This window comes from Crassostrea angulata, chromosome 10, assembly GCF_025612915.1.
Source record: "Crassostrea angulata isolate pt1a10 chromosome 10, ASM2561291v2, whole genome shotgun sequence".
Taxonomy (NCBI): Eukaryota; Metazoa; Mollusca; class Bivalvia; order Ostreida; family Ostreidae; genus Magallana; species Magallana angulata.
The window spans coordinates 13648197-13665131 of record NC_069120.1 but is presented as its reverse complement, the minus strand read 5'-3'; the positions used below and the strand labels follow the sequence as shown (position 1 = coordinate 13665131).

At 31.3% G+C, this 16935-nt stretch overlaps 1 protein-coding gene across 9 annotated transcripts in view; it reads left to right on the top strand.

The window, feature by feature from the left end:
- Positions 1-1946: 1946 nt before the first annotated feature.
- LOC128167168 (polycystin-1-like) overlaps positions 1947-16935 on the top strand; it is a 47856-nt gene continuing 32867 nt past the window's right edge. For 5 of the 9 annotated variants that reach the window (XM_052832740.1, XM_052832737.1, XM_052832736.1 and 2 more), the window contains exons 1-8: positions 1947-2095; positions 2359-2793; positions 13644-13715; positions 14080-14151; positions 14419-14493; positions 15007-15078; positions 15174-15245; positions 16186-16245. In XM_052832740.1, coding sequence (XP_052688700.1) covers positions 2519-2793; positions 13644-13715; positions 14080-14151; positions 14419-14493; positions 15007-15078; positions 15174-15245; positions 16186-16245 — 698 coding nt within the window. In that variant the 5' untranslated portion in view covers positions 1947-2095; positions 2359-2518. Of the gene's footprint in view, positions 2126-2283; positions 2794-13643; positions 13716-14079; positions 14152-14418; positions 14494-15006; positions 15079-15173; positions 15246-16185; positions 16246-16935 lie in introns of those variants that run through there. The other 4 variants (XM_052832733.1, XM_052832735.1, XM_052832732.1 and 1 more) reach the window with 4 other exon arrangements.

Here is a 16935-nt window from a genome sequence, read left to right as displayed (position 1 = left end):
AGGACGATCAAATCAAGCAATATTAAAGTTCATAAAATGAATATCTCTGCAAACTCCTTATATAATATTAAAGATATATTGAATTCCAGGTGTGATGAATAGTTCCGTTCGGTTGGGCTTTGATTGTTTACAAGAAGAAGATTTCATTGTCTTTTGTGAAATGTCAATAGCTTGTAGCGCAGCGAGGTAGACGACACCATTGCCTGACCTTGTGAACAATGCAATTTATCCAGTGCGCTGCTTAAAGGTGCCAAAGAAAATATCATTTTTAAAAATCAAAGCAAATATTTTTGTGTCTTTTGTTTTTTGTTTTTTTTTAATAGATGATATCCTATTGTTTGACACCTTTAGTGGTTTGTCTAAATTATTTAGAACGGAAATCATTTTACATGTACCTATATTGAATTCAGTTTAAAAACATTAATGATAATGATGCGTTTCACTTAGGTAGTTTATTAAAAATAACAATTTTTCTATACTCTATACCGATTTCATAACATGTTCAATTCTAAATAGGACGTTCAACAGCGGGTAAATTAATCAATTTATATTTTGTTCAAATGAAATTAACATCAGAACATCAGCTTATTGTCTTTAGAAAACCTTTTTATAATGGTTCATCGACACCTTGACTTTCAAACATGTTAAATAGGGTAAATTAAAGCAACATGACCGCGTATGATTGTGCGCCTACTTTGAACATTTTATTCTCTCTTAATTTTTTTGAATGATAATAATTTTTTAATGGCACCTGATATTCAAAATAATTTTATTTTACAAAAAAATTATTCCCTGTACAATTATAGTAAGTTATTGTAATAAAACAGGAAATAATTTTATTTTTAAAAAGAAATAGTTTTAACGTCCGCCGCCTGTGGTTTTTTTTCCGTTCATCATTCAACTTTTATTCAAATACATGCTACAATTAAAGATAATTTATTTTGTAAAATGTGGCTTTTTTCTACTTTTGATCCTTGGTACGCTTTTTTACTGCAGAAAAATAGTACATAACTCATTTGTTTTTTCACCCATTGACGCGACCTTTTACACCTAAATGAACGAAAACGATACTCTTTATTTTCAAAAATATTTTTCAAACCGATTTGAATAGTGACCATATTGACGAAGAAAACGTTATTTTCGACAATTTGATTGTTAAGATTTTTTCTCTCTACAAGAAAGCCATTGACATGATAAAATAGTCGATTAGTTGTTTTTTGTTTTGTTAATAAACATTACATGACAGACTAATGCTGTAATTTGCAACTCAAGATAGGCCAAAATAAACAATTGAATAGGGTAAAGAGCATACCGCGGATAATTATTCTTCCTGTACACAGGTATACATGGAGGGACCTGCATATATCTGGGATATCGTAACAGTGTTGTTTACACATTCATGGGTTCTATCAACAAAGGGTAGATACTGACAATATCTGAACTAACAACTTTTAAGTCACCAGGGTCGAAGTAATCAAGACAGGAAACGATCAATGCGAATGAAAAGGGAGCCAAGGAATTTTACACCATTATGAAATAAACGACAGAGACAGGCCGTTAGTAGGGGATCGATACTATCAGCTTAAACATTCAAACAAAGCGTTTGCACAAACTACTGTTTGCATTGTGTTGAAATAAGTGCGCTTTGTAGCAGACACATATTCAATGTACATGCATTTCCTTTGGTCAGAGATTTTTTTTTCTATTCTTGCAATATGTTCAGTTTCAATAGAAATCGGGTAAAGGGGGCGACAAACTGGAGGGAATATACCGGTATTCATATATATTTTTAAAGTTTGTGTATTTAGTTATAGAATTTTCTGTTAAGATATGTATGTTAAACAAACATAGGAAAAATGGCCACGTTTCAGAAAGCGAAAACTTTTAAAGACCAACGTACAAGCGTCATATGTTGCTACGCTACGCCAAGCCGAATGAGACATAGCTCTTTAATCTACCTGTGTATGGGAATAAGCCAAAGCCAACAAAGACCAGGTCACGTGATTTAAACATTTCTAATGGAGGATTGAAAAATATTTGAACATGACATTTTAAGGTTTGGATACTAGGTTGTGAACGAGGAATATGGAGAAAGGTATTCTCATTTTTTACTCAGATATTCCAGGTATATTTTCTTGTTAGCTATGATCAGATGCCGTGTGTCGCATTTGAGAGTTAAAATCAATAAACGACACCGGTAAATTTGTCGTACCTAAGTACGGGAGATATTTCTTTAAAGTTCCTCCCCGTTAATCATCTGATGTATTTATTAAATGAACTGGTTCCGGCTTGCAGTGCATGTGTGTGTATTAAGGGAAAACGAAGTTTGCCTTCAAAATATGTGTCGTATATTTTCAGGTTGATTCGTAAGAAAGAGGAACAGGTGAAAATATCCAACAACAAGTGACGGAATGGTTTAGTAAAAAAAATATTGAGAGAAAAAAAGGATATCCAAAACTATGCTGTTTTCCTTGGGAGTTTTAAGGGTATATTTCGATCCTGGTTTAATCACCATAGTATGGTAAAGTGGAATTGTTCTGAGAAGACACTGCGCTATGGTCTATCTCTGCCCTTCGTACACATCATGTTATTGCGGTTTGGAGTCTTTCTGTGCATACTTGGAGCCGTTACCCAAACGGCGGGGGCATGTGCCCCGTGCCCCAGTCTGTGTTCCTGTGCCCTCAGATCCGGCACCACCGACGAGTGCGAGGTGGACTGTCAAGGGAGGGGTCTCAAGTCGTTACCGACGGAAGCGGAACTGCCCGCTTCATCAATGTGGAAAATTGTAAAGCTGTAAGTGTCAGTATCGGTTAGTAGGGAACTATACTAATGTGTACCAGGCATCCGGTTTGATTGTAGTATACCCACAAAAAGATGCCAAAATTGTTAGCAATCAGGATTTTATAGAGGTTTGTCAGACTTCTGTATCAAACTGCCTGACAAAGATTTATTCTGAACAAAATTGTGTTTGCCAAAAGCCTTGTTCTTAAAGAGTTTGCCGTCCAGAAACGGCCACCTCTTTTGGAGCATGTATCTATGAGATAATTGCTTTGGTCTGTGTGTGTGTGTGTGGGGGGGGGGGGGTTAATATCTTTTAATACTGATTTTCATTATGTAAGTCTCAAATATACACGGCAGTTGCATATTTATTGAAAAAAAAATGAAATTAAAAAAAAATAATAAATAAATGGTCGACTAATTATCATTTCTTGTAAAGTGTCTATTCCCTCTCAAGTCGCCCTCCTAAAAATTAATATCTTTTAAACTTGACTACTCGGAATCGATAGTTAAGTTATATAAACCAAATTGTGTTTTTTTTTAATGTTGTGCCATACAAATATTTATTGTTAGTCCTAAATCTATCAGGCAATTACTAGTTTGTCAATTTTGAACCCAAAAAAGTGATTGAAAAATTATTCTTTGTAAGAGTTACAAGGTATTTCTTATTTTTAATTTTTAAATTCTTTAATCGTCCACCGAAAAAACCAATATTATGTTATTTTCACTGTATACTGAAATCGATAGTTGATTTATTTGTACCACACCAGCTAGAGGTCAATACCTAGAGACCCAAACATTTTCATATATCCTTTTCTAAAATAGTCTTCATTGCTGGTTTTAATATGTATACCGTAACTATTTCAGTTTCTCTTTGGCTATCCCAGATAAATTGAAATTGTTTTGATGTACGTGTAGTATAATCCTGTATGAAACTACATGTCCAAGCTCCAACCTAAGTCTCATTATATTACATAATTATGTATTATGACCAATGAACTTTCGGTTTCTCAAGGGCTTTTTTGAGATTTCCCACAGAAAAATTAATTGATCAATGCATTTTATCAAATATGTGAATAGTCTTTTATTTGACATACAACATGTGTATATATTATTATAAACGGTTTGCCTAAATCACAAATAACGCAAATGTAGGACATGAAAGATCAAATATTTTCACTGTAAGTGGTCACACATGCGCAGAACAAACACAACTCGGTACTATAAAAATATCATTTAATTTTCATTGCCAATAAGCTTGGCTATATAGATTAAACTAATATGACTGTCATCGTTTTTACACCCCATAGAACAATCTAAATCTGCTTACTAGGACATGTAAAGAAAACGGGTCTTAGGGTTTAAAGTTTTCGAAAGTTACATAAACTCTGAACCAATTGCGAGAACCATCCGAAAGCCTTTTGGTCTTAATACAATAGCACATATAATGTAGAATAATGCAGACTACAAGAAAGTCTAGTATTCACTGGGATTAAGTAGCAAGAGTAATTCAGGTATTAACCTCGTTGTATAAATCTCTTTCATTAGTTTTTTGTTCAGCTGTTGGATACACATTTTGTGACATGAGGCTTTTTTCAATTCTTGAGATTCACTCAAGACCAGTTCACTGGTATATGAGGCTCAACATAAGTGTATACAATTGAACACAAAAAACAGGCAATGATCGCAAGTACAGTAGTAGAAATAAAAAATTTAAAAAATAGTTAAGTTGTACAATAGGACACACGTTTTAAACAGGCTTTTTAGCTGTAAGTGGTTTTTGTTTTTCAATTTACAATCATAGTTTTCTTGAGACTGTGTATTGTTACAAAACTGTAAACATTGTCCGATAAGCTTAATTTGGTTTTGTTTAGATATGGCCAAGTGAAAGGTTTTTATTGGATGGTTAGTTTTATCTCGAGGTACATGTAATTTAAAAAAGTCTTTTTAACTGCGAACGATAATAAATTTAATTTTATTAAAAATATGGACACTACAGAAAGAAACACCATATTTTTAAGCTATGGCGGATTGTTCAAGCAGCATGGAATAGAAAAATTGACGAAAATGAAGAAAATGGAAGAGAAATCTAATTTTGCAAGACTGTCGTACGAGCACATTGAACAATGATAAATTTTGAAGAGAAAACAAGCCACATCAAGAAATTAAAAATCCTGAATTCTTTTCTCTAAATGAAATAGTGATTTTTCTTTTTTACAATATATATTAATTCGTAAGTAGGACGGTAGTAGTGAGATTGTAAGGTATTCGCTTCATCACTGACAGTTGACAATAGCTAGTCACGAAGTACTCCATTTAATATTTTTGACGGCATTATTCACTGAAATCAGTAGTGTGCACGTCTATTGAGTGCCAATCACGACACTATTTAGTCCCAATTCCGAGCTTAGTATATATCATTAATTAATTAAATTCATTCAGTACTGTTCATTCATTAAATCATCCACGCGGCCTATCTTGTAGATCTCGTTTGGTGTCGTCTGTCTCGTCAGACGTGACGTAACGCGAATACGTTTCAAAAATGGTCGAGGCGAAATTCTTCCAAAGTGTCTACAACTTATGTTACTGTTACAACTTGCATTAGTCTCGGTCCAAAACTGAAATTTTATCGTTCGAAATTTAGCATTGTTATATTGTTCGAAATTTAGCATTGTTACATTTTGTTAGAAATTTGTCTTTGCTATATTTTCAACAAAAATTGAATAATGCACCTGTTTAAGTGCAAAGAAAGTGGGGAGAAAAATAAAATCACCCGAATTCCAAATTTCTCAAAGGAAAAGAACATATTACAAAATGCAAATGAAAATAAATCTCCCAAAAGAAAATGGTGAAAACTAATGTTCATACTAATTTGACCAATATCTTTGATTATTTGTCAAAGAATGAATTCGATAGCTACTGAATTTTCAAGAATATAAACTGAACCGGGACAGTTTACAATTTATAAACCACGATGTGGTTTACAAAAAAGTATCAACTGTTCCAACAAAGTTTGCATTTGTTAAAATATAGCAATTATTAAATGTATTCCTTATTATTCAATTTTTTATCAACAAATTAAAAAATAAAGATATACAAATTAGAAGTTCTAGGTCAACAATAAGCTTAGACAAAAATGAAATTATAGTCTCAGTCGTTAGAACAAAAGTTTAAATGTATTCTCGGAATAAATTTTGAGAATACAGAGCTACTGTGTAACGGGGGAATAAAGGTACCGAAATGAAGCATTGTACTTTTTTATGAAAATGTTCAAGAATCCAAGTGCCCGCCGTTTGCTAAAAAAAAAAAATATCTTTTACTAGAGCACAACCAGGATTTAGTATTTTTAAGTGATGAATAGCAATAAGGTATTAATTTCAATTAACTTTTTTTTTCGGGGAATGACTTTAAACGATCTTTTTATCTTTTATACACGTGAAAAAAACAGTTCTCTGATATTTTGATGAAAGATTTAACAGGTACGACGACGTATACGTAAAGCAGCCCCAAAGAGACTTTGAAAAGAGGTCCATTATAATTGTATAAAGGTAATAAACATTTAGCAATATAAGTTCGAGTTTTATAACGCGTTAAATAAAAAAGTGATGTCATTAATGAAAAAAAAAGGTGAAGACTGACTCTCTCTCTCTCTCTCTCTCTCTCTCTCTCTCTCTCTCTCTCTCTCTCTCTCTCGTTTTTCTATCGCTATTTGGATCCCTCATTATATGAATTCTCACAAATGTCCTTATTCTAGGCCACAGAATTAATAAACTGATCTGAATTGGAAAGGAATGCCTTCAGGTGATTTTCATTACGATTTATGTATGGATTCGGTTTATATTCTGTCTTAATTTCAATTAAAGGACAAATTGCTTTTTGACGCGATAGCTGAAATAGTTAAATGACTCAGAAGACGTCATTATTTGGTTATTTGCTTCTCAGCCAAATGCAAGAAGACTAGAAAAATTTAAAGTTGAAAATGCATTACACTATTGAATATCAATATATGTATTTCACTCTCTTGTACACTTCGTACAAATTTTTTACATTTTTACATTACCTATTTTTACATTTTTTCTTGCAAGGTTTTCCTGGCAAGTAAAATATCAAAACCGTTAAAAAGGCCAGGAAAACGTCAGATATTACATGTATTTTGTAAATCAAAGAGGCATTTCTCCCAGTTGCAAGCTGGAAAAAAAAAACACGACAGCGCTATGCCATTTGTTGTCCTGTGCGATAATTTTACATCTCATTTTCCAAGACTTTTGACTTCCGGTGAGATTAAGAAAAAGGTTCACATGAAGTCTTGTTATAAATAATCTATTGTGAATAATATTATTATACTTTAAAACGGAAAAACAGAACTCATGTGATATGGAAAGAACATTCATGCACAGTATATATGTATTTTCCAGCGTTTACTTTGAACTCGTTCATTTTTTGTCGCACTTTTTTCATTAATACCACCGCGTACGCACATTCGAGTCTCTATGTACCCCTGTATAAGAACGGGACTGTTAATCTTATGAAGGCAAATGTACAAATTTCCAATCTTTACAAATCATCCAATGCCAGTCATGATTTATACGCGTGTTTTGGGGCTAGTTTCTAGGGTACTTCGGTAAATATGGATTTTGTTCTCTACAAAAATGTGAAATAAATGAGCATTTTATCTTGCCGTTTGGAGCATATCTTATCGGGTTGTTTGAAACTTGTAAAATGCTCCTGGACGAAGAAAGTATTTGCTATGACTCTTCAATATAGATATTACTACTTATATGGAAGGTGTCCAACAACATTGATCTCAAGGTAGTTTGGAAGTTGCTCTCCAGTTGCTCTGGTCCTGGTTCTCTTCATTTTGCAGTTGCAGTGTAAAAACGTGAAATTAAAATGCTTAAAAATTGGCGTTTTATACAATAAAATATAATCGCATACATGCCAATCTCGCGTTAAAAAGACAGGGGTACTTCGCCCTCTATAAGGATGCGGGTAGCCATTATTCCGGAATTCAGCAGTAGGCCTTACTATATTTATTACGTATGACCACGGTAACTTCCGGTTTTGAGGCAAAATGCCAGACGACACTTCACATGCTACACAGTATAGCCTCATGACAGTATATTGAATCAATGAATGTAAGTTGCGCCAAATGACAAACACTTATAATGTTCCAAATATACTTAATTAAACAATTCAAAAGAAGATGTTGTTAGAGAGAGAGAGAGAGAGAGAGAGAGAGAGACACTATCAGTTTTACGTGACCAAACTATCAGTATTCCCTTCAGACAGTTTAAAACGGACTGGATGAAGGCCAAACCTGTCCACTTTTCAAAAGAAGTTAATGTAGAATAGCAGTATTACATTTGGCAAATATAAACTATAAAAATATGACATGTTAGCACTCGACATTTTTATACTAAGTTTCTTTTTATTCACCTCTTTGCACGAAGCTAAAGGAACAATTGATGTTGACATTTTCGTAGTGAGATATTTCAATTTCTTTTACTTCTTGTTTGTGTTAAATCTTTGAATAGCTATTTGGTTTCATGATTTTAACACATCTTAAATCAGACCAAGGTATATATCTTGTTCAATACATTAAAGTTTAAAACACTCAAAGGAATGATCTCAAATGCTGGACTACTGGACTAGATATGAAGGAAGCTTTTGAGTCAACATCATTATTCATCTGTAAGTTAAGATTAAGGTCTGGTAAAGTAATGTGCCTTTTCAAAGACAGATTACTAAAATCAGCTTTTTCCCCCTCATATTTTATATTCTTTTAAAATCATGCGTTATTAAATGATCTGTATAGTGAAAACACTTGCAATTCTCTAAAAAGAATTTTTTTTTCTAAAATGATTAAAAAAAATGTTAACAACCACAAACAATTTTTGCTTAGGTGGTATGGGACACCTCCATATTGTGATGTACTTTCTATCGAAATAAACAATTAAAATAATGTATAATTTTACAAATATAATGTTTTATTTCGCAAATTAAATACCTAAGAGGGAAGTGGAAGGGGTTTGAGTGTTTACTATGAATCTGAAAGTCATGAGTTCAAATCATACTTGGGCTTTTAATTTTTTTTAACCTTTCATGAAAAAAAAATTGAAAATAATTTTTTGTCAAATATTGTAAAATTTTAAATAATATCGACAGCTGTTCTATACCCACTTTGATAAAGAATCTTGTTAATATTTATACCATTAACAGAAAGTGCAAAGGTACCCTGTAAGTATGCTACTTTCTACCTCAACTTTGGTCTATATTTTATGAAATGCGCAGGAACAAAGATAGAACTGATTAATAAAAATCTAAATCTTTAGTTGATTTTCTCACTAATATATTTGCATTAAGTCCAAAGTTTGACTCTCTCTTTAAACATGTGGGAAAGCAGAGGGTGTCAAATGTAGACCCTAGATTGCTTATCAATAAGGACTGGAGAGTGACACTCCTCTTTGACAACTAGTGCATAGAAAAAAAGCATGATATTTGTTTTGTATCATTTAGTAAAGACTTTGTTTAAATATAACTAAGTTAACTGGTAAGTTATCATGGTTGATTTCCAGTTAAATTAAGTATATTTTCTATAGTTTTGGATGACATTATCTTCATGATTTTTTATATACTGAAGTGTGAGATAACATGCAGCATATTCTGTATTAAAAGGTATCTGAAAATGAATGGCCTCACAGTAATTTCATTTGAAGTATTTGCTTAAGGAAGAATTATCATGTTAAAAAAAAAAAAAACCTTATAAAACTGCTTTACCAAAATTTAGAGTCTATGTAATGGAGATGTTCAAGTTGTATCAATTTCTTAAGCAAAATCAGTGTAATATACTTTAGTTGTATTGCTCAGAGATAAATATATCTGGTGACAAAAGACCCATTATTATTTCAATATTGGAATGACATGTAAACAAATGGGTTGATTTATGGTTTAAACCAAAGCAAGATTTTTGAAGACATTGTATGCTATAGTCTAAACTTCTAGTTATCTGTGTTTTGTGTAATTCTTAAGTCAACAGTTACATGAATATTGGAATTTACCAAACATCTTTGTATATGACTGTTGGCAAACAATTCGTCAAAATGAATTTTATCACTTGCCTACATACAAAGAGCTTTTTTGTGTGTTCAATAGCATGAAGTGGTAATATTTTTCAAGAACACTAAATACCCTTAATCCTCACATAAATAAAACCCAAAGACTAAGCCAAAGTGTTCAAAAAACCCAAACAAAAGGAAACTTCAATAGTTTTATGTGTATTAGCCCAGTTTTGTGAAATCGTGTATTACAAGTGTGACCTGGACATAAGATATTCTATTAAAAAAAGAACAAAATCATAGGATGATTATTAACTCATGCTACTTATGTCTACAATTTGTACGAGTTTAATTGTAATCATAACCCGTCATATCACCTTTTAATTCTGTAATGTTTTTTTTTTTAAACCAATTAAATGTGTCATCAATGTACAAGATTTGTTATATGGTAGATTGATATTTGTCCTTATAATTACTTTCAATTGATTAAAACATATTTTGCAGTGTAACCTACTTTTATACAATTGGATAAATTGGCGGGGATTGCTTGGACACAAGTTCTAAAGACTTAATGCAAAATTACATTGGTTTAGTAAAGTTTACTTTTGATGAATTATACTTTAATTTTATCCTGATTTACCAGTAATTTTTAGTTATATAAAAAAAATGATGTACTTTGGAAATAATTTGCAAATCTTGTAACTTTTTTAGATATCTTGAACTTTAAATTGTAATACTGGTAACATATTCTCTTTATTATTAAAAATAATACTGCATATATTTTAAGATCTGAATGAAACAATTGACTTTGCAATTTACATGATTTATGCAATTAAGTTATTGAATGGTTCTACATGTAAATTATAGTAAGTTTTAATATTCCATTTTCATACAGTTGCAACTTATGTTTTACGTAGGTGTCCATGACCCCCCTACCCTTTTTAAAAAATTAAAATTATTATATGAAACTTCATATTTAATATACAGAGAAATGTATTATAATTCATTAAATTCATATAGTATTACCCTTAAGTTCAACACATAGGAGACATCCAAAGCTAGCTGGAAAGGCCACAGAATTAAGTTGCAATTCCAATCTCATATTTACCCGTAATCTTTACTAGCAAAAATTTATGTCACATTTTTGTACTATAGCCTTGATGTAATCTTAAAGGATATGATAGAATTATGGGTATAGATGAAGTTCTATGCTTTCTAACTTTCTTTTCTCACACATTGCAGAAACCAAAAAAGACCAGAGAAGTTGGTCTAATTTAAAGGATAAATATTATTAACTACTGTATTTGCTTTCAAGAAATGATGTTTACATTTTTCAACCTTTCACACAAAATGTGGACAGACTTTTACTTTTAATGCCTTTGATCAGCCTGAAGGCTTGTCGTATATGCTATTTGATTACTGTACTTTTCCAAGCAGTCATTCACATTTTCGGTACCATTTTAATTTTTCTCACATGCAACTGATTTGTACAAATAATTTGATGGACTGATTGTCTCCATATTTTTAATTGGATTTTTGTATGATTATTAAAATTTTTAAAATTTAGATAGTGATGTATATTGTAAACGGAGGTTAATTTTCTTTAAAAATCTTGTTTGTTGATATTTATGGGGTTTTTTAACGACAACGGTTAAATGAATTGATTTAAAAAGGCTTTGAAAAGGTGCAGATATATTGTACTTTAACAGTCTTAAAAACGAAAATGCTTTTGAATAAGATTGCATGCAGCCAATAAAAATAAAATTATTTAACATACTGAAAGTAAACTCAATAGGCTTTGATTTCAAATCATCTACTTTAGTTCAGCAATGCTTTATCTGTATAATTTATTGCTTGAGCAGATTTTTAATACCCATTTGCATTGACAAAGAGTTGCTGGACAGAACTACAAATTTCTGGTTTAACATATTAATTACTGTGTATTAACTGCTTGCGGTTCTTGTTAAATCAATGAAAGCATGCATTAACTTATTCTTTGATCTCCACAAAATTGAAATGAAATATTTTTTCCCAAATGTCACTATCATTTTATTCTGCAATAAATTCTAAATTTCCATATAACCATCTCTGAGCACCTTTGGTCAATAAATCAATGTTATCGTTGAAATAATTATCAGTCAATGTGATATTTCCTTAACACTTAATGCTGGTAACCCACCACACTTTACAAAGCAAGCAATATTGACACATTTGTAATAAAGCTCCAAGGTTATAATCCTTGAGAGGGAAAGAACTGGACTGTGGTTCATTTAGAATTGGATCAGATTGAATATTCCTCAAGACTTCCTGAAAACTGCATTAGCAGAAAAAAATCATGCAATGTCATACCTGGGAGATAATTTTTAACTGACATATCCAAAAATGGGGGTATCAAACAATACTTTTTAAAGGAAAAGTTATGTCAATTGATTTTATGAAAATGAAAGACAGTAATTGAACAGTTATAAATCCTTCATTTTTTATCTGGTTTTGTATATATGGTTGGAGCTTTTAAAAGACATGTTTTAATGGTTTGGTATATTGAAGGTCAATGCATTGAAGTGATTGAAAGAAGTGGAGTAGGTTATCATTTAATGATGGGAAGATTTTTAATTGCTAAAGCTTTACTCAAAGTTGCAAAAGTGGCCATGCAATGGAATTCAGTTAATAATGAGATTTAATGGCCTCTATGATTAAGCAGTTTCTTTTTCATGTTCAAGTCACAGCTTGATTTATTTAGTAAAATATTGATTGACTTGTAGTATTCAAGTATAGTATATTATTATTTGACGTTGCAATTTATTGAAAGACATGAAATACAGAAATATATTGTGTATTTACCATTTTTCTACCTCAGTGATCAGAAATTCAAAATGATGATGTATAATAGCTGGTTTATTTTTTCGGTATATCCACGGGTTTTTTTCCATGTCACAAAATTTGCAAAAATGAAGAAAACATGTTATTTTTTTTATTTGCATCAGTCAGTTTTTGCAATTTGAAAAGTGTCTGAAAGCAAATGATATCAGAAATCATTTCTGTGTAGTGCATTTTTTGTGATATGAAAGTAATTCTGAAAAAAGCAAAATTAAGTTAATCGCCAAAATAAGTGGATATACAGTATCATCATATTTACTAATACTAATTAATATCATCTGTTAATTTTCTTATTTATACTTGTTTTTAACGAGGACACATGCCAAATTGCCTTATATCATTATTTTTCTTCAATTTTTCATGAAAAGCACTATACACAAAGTCTAAGAAACAACTATTAGAGCACATGCTAAATATTTTTATGATAAAATACTGTTACTTCAAAACTTACCTGCACAGGAATGGTTTAACTGTATTTTCAATATAAGTATTGAAGCAAATCTGAATGTAAATGATTTGTACACTGGCTCAAACTCTTTTAACTAATCTATGTGATGGTTATAAATAATTTGAGCTAACACAAATCTCACACCGGTACTGTGACATCCCCTGCATATTTTAGCATGTTAAATTATAGCAAGGTCAGCCACTACATGTACTTGCATTATATATGAAATGTGTATTGATGATGTAGAACAGTTATACATTGCGTCATAAGTGATTTTTTCATACATTTTTGTGATTGTGATGTGATATTGAGAATTTGATGTTTGTAACAATCACTCCTATTAGGTGCGCGATATACCTGCAAAAAGCGAAATAGGTTTGTCATTCTGAATATATTGTGTCAACATCATGACAATGTCATGTGTAAACGTAAATTAAAATTGCATTGGAAAAGTTTGTTTATTATGTCTGTATTTTGAATTTCAGAGTTATGTCAAATAATGACATTAAGGAAGTGCCAAGGAGTAACATAAGTTTTTTGACGAACCTGCTAGACTTGTAAGTTTTAACATTTTGATTTCATAAAATGCAAATTGATATAGACAGAAAGTTGAACCTACTATGATGGTTTCTGCAAAAAAGATCTTGTTGATAATAGATAAAGAAAGCAAATGGAAATATCTTAAAATTTATTAACTTGGTATTGAGGAAAAATAATTAATTGGAAAACATAAATAATGTATATCAACATAAAGATACCCTTACAGTATTGGTATTGTACCTGTATTTCTCCTTTTATGTACTGGAAGTTTAATTTTCATATCAACACAAGTGTGTGAAACTGAAACTTTGACATGTTTGAAGTATCAAATGATATATTCTATGATATTTATAATACATTATGTATTTTGATTATTTGCAGAAGTCTGCAGGGGAATAATATTAGTTCGATAGAAGTCGGTACATTCAATGATCTTACAGACCTCATCACGCTGTAAGTATTGTTTTAAAAAGGAGCAATTGCTTTTTCTCTTGGTCATAATTAATACGTGATTGGTAGATGTATTGAATTGAACAGATGTTAAATTTTATTTGATTGATGATAAACAGTCAATAGTCAAACACAAACTGAAGTTGTAAAGAATTATTGCCCTTTCTTATATGCATACTTGTGCTTAAAAATTCATAGAAGTAAAGATATTGATTTATTCTGATTTCAATATAAATATTATTATTTTTGCTATGTTCTTGTCTTTTCCAGAGATTTATCATCCAATCATATCTCTGAGTTCTCCAACAACATCTTCAAATCATCTCTTAACACCATCAAACACCTGTGAGTACTCAGTGAAATATGTTTTGTGCAGTAGTCTTTGTTTTTTATAATGTCAACTGTGATTAAGATTGACTAACGTGTACATGTATGTCATTGAGGAGGGTGGATGGTCAACCAATTTATCATCATGCTGGTCTACCTAATATTTTAAGTTATGATTTCTTAAGCTATAAACTTTTATTTAGTAAAGAAAAAAATCAGCTATACATTTTATCTTTAAAATTTTGGTATTTATCTATATATTTCATATACTGGTAGATCTCTTCTTGTAAAGAAGACCAATATGGTCTAAAAATGGCCACAGCCATCAGCCCTCTTAAACATGTTAATAAACAAATAACAAATGCTCAATTTGTACAAATACAGAGTGTATATGTTGCAACTATTGTGGTATTTGTGATTGCTGAAAAGCAGTGTATGCTGATTAATATGATCCAGATGTCTGGCTTTAATGTTTAGTTTGTATTATGTTGAAGTGATGATGTCAGTTAACACTCATTTTGCTCATTCTAGAAACATCAGCCATTTAGAATTAACAAGTCTCAAAGAAAATTTCTTAAAAGAATTATGGCACATTGAAACAATGTAAGTATTGCAAATGATTCATGCTTGGGCTTTTTTGTTGATTTTATGTTCTAACTGCTATGATGTTATAATAATCACGTGGTGTGTGTTTTCAGTGATGTGAGTTACAACAAGATTGACACCCTCTCAACCAATATGTTCAGACAAAACATAGTTCTAAAGAAATTGTAAGTATCAAACCTCACTCAAAACTGGGTGCTTTCTATCAGTTTGAAATTGGTGTTCAAAATTAGATGCTTTGACTGTAAAGAGATTTGAAGTCCCTCTGATGTGTGTTATGTTTGTAGACAGTGATTACCATAGAGATTGTGTGCTCAATGATTTAAAAAGTTTTGTTGTTATTAGCATATCAATAATTCAAAGGTCAATTATTAAGAATAAACCAATTTCTTGAATTATGATAAGTAAGCTGTATATACTTGGATTTTTTTTTTTACTTTGAAAGTAATTTTTCATTACAATTAATTTCCAGAGTCACTGAATAGATAAAGAATATGTAATTTTTTGTGGATTTATTTTAAAACTACTGTAAATGACACTGAAGCAGACCCACTTTTCACAGCAGCAAGATATGTAGGCACATAATGTTCAGTAGGGTGTGCAGCCTTAATGATCTCTCTGCTATGATATCATCAGCTTACTGACATGCAGTAGTGTATTATATGCAAAACCACACAACAGCAATTATAGACTAGATAGAACTGCAGTACCAAAGCATACTAATTGGTGTGCAGCAAATCTTTATCATTTCTCTTGACTCCAGTGCAGTTATATAGAGAAATAACCCCCAAATTATTTTTTCACATGTATCAAATGATTATGCAACAAAGTCATCTGCAAATTTCATATCATATTGCCTTGTGTGTGAAACTGACCTAAAAAATGTGATTCAGGGTTGCCAGTGGAGCAGATATGTCAAGTGTAAATAAAATAAACTGTGTTAAGTCCAGGCATGTGCCCATTTGCACACAGTAAAGTTAGCCAAATAGCAGCAACACTGAAACTCATGCTCTTGTGCAGCAGTATACCCTTCTACCCTTCCTCCCCAAGTTATGTTCTCATTTGCCTGAACTAAGCTGTTATTTGACCATGCCATATAATTTCCAGCATAATCAGTAACAATGATTTGAGTTCACTGGATTTGGACGACCAGAGAGTATTGTATATGTAAGTAACTACACCTATTGGTCTCCCCTGTATCTTTGATTTTTTTCCTTCTCTTTTTTCATTTGCTTTGTAGATGTCTGATATATATTTTCATTAGAATATGCATTTTCTGCTTTTTATGAATCTTATTAGCTTTTGTCATTAATTTCTGATAAGTACTGAATATTGTAGTGGAAATTGAGAAAAAGATTTATGATAGTCTTTGGAATTTTACACTCATTGCACTGGTAAATACTGGCATATATGTTGTATTTACATGTATATAAAGAAAGAAGCCATGAAGATGGGCAGCATGAACTAACATTCAGTTGAAATGTCAGATTATGTCTCAATTTTATGATAATAATAATTTTTTTTTTTAGAGAGAGGTGCAATTGCAATTGATATTCTGATATGTTTTAAGCTCAAAATTCACCTTGATAGTATTGGTTTAATTAATTACTACATACTAAGTGATTGGTTCTGTAATATCTCTTACAAATTTGATGAATGAAGCACATGAAATCAGGGAAGTTTCATTTTCTATTTGCTCCTTGACCTCTCATGACCTGACACAAATATTTTCTGATATGATTGGTCTTCATTTTTACATCCATCAGCATTCACTTCAAGTTTTTGGTTTCATTATGTTTGCTTCATGTGTTTCTGTACTTTTTCATGATGGTACACACTAATTGAAAAATTAGAATT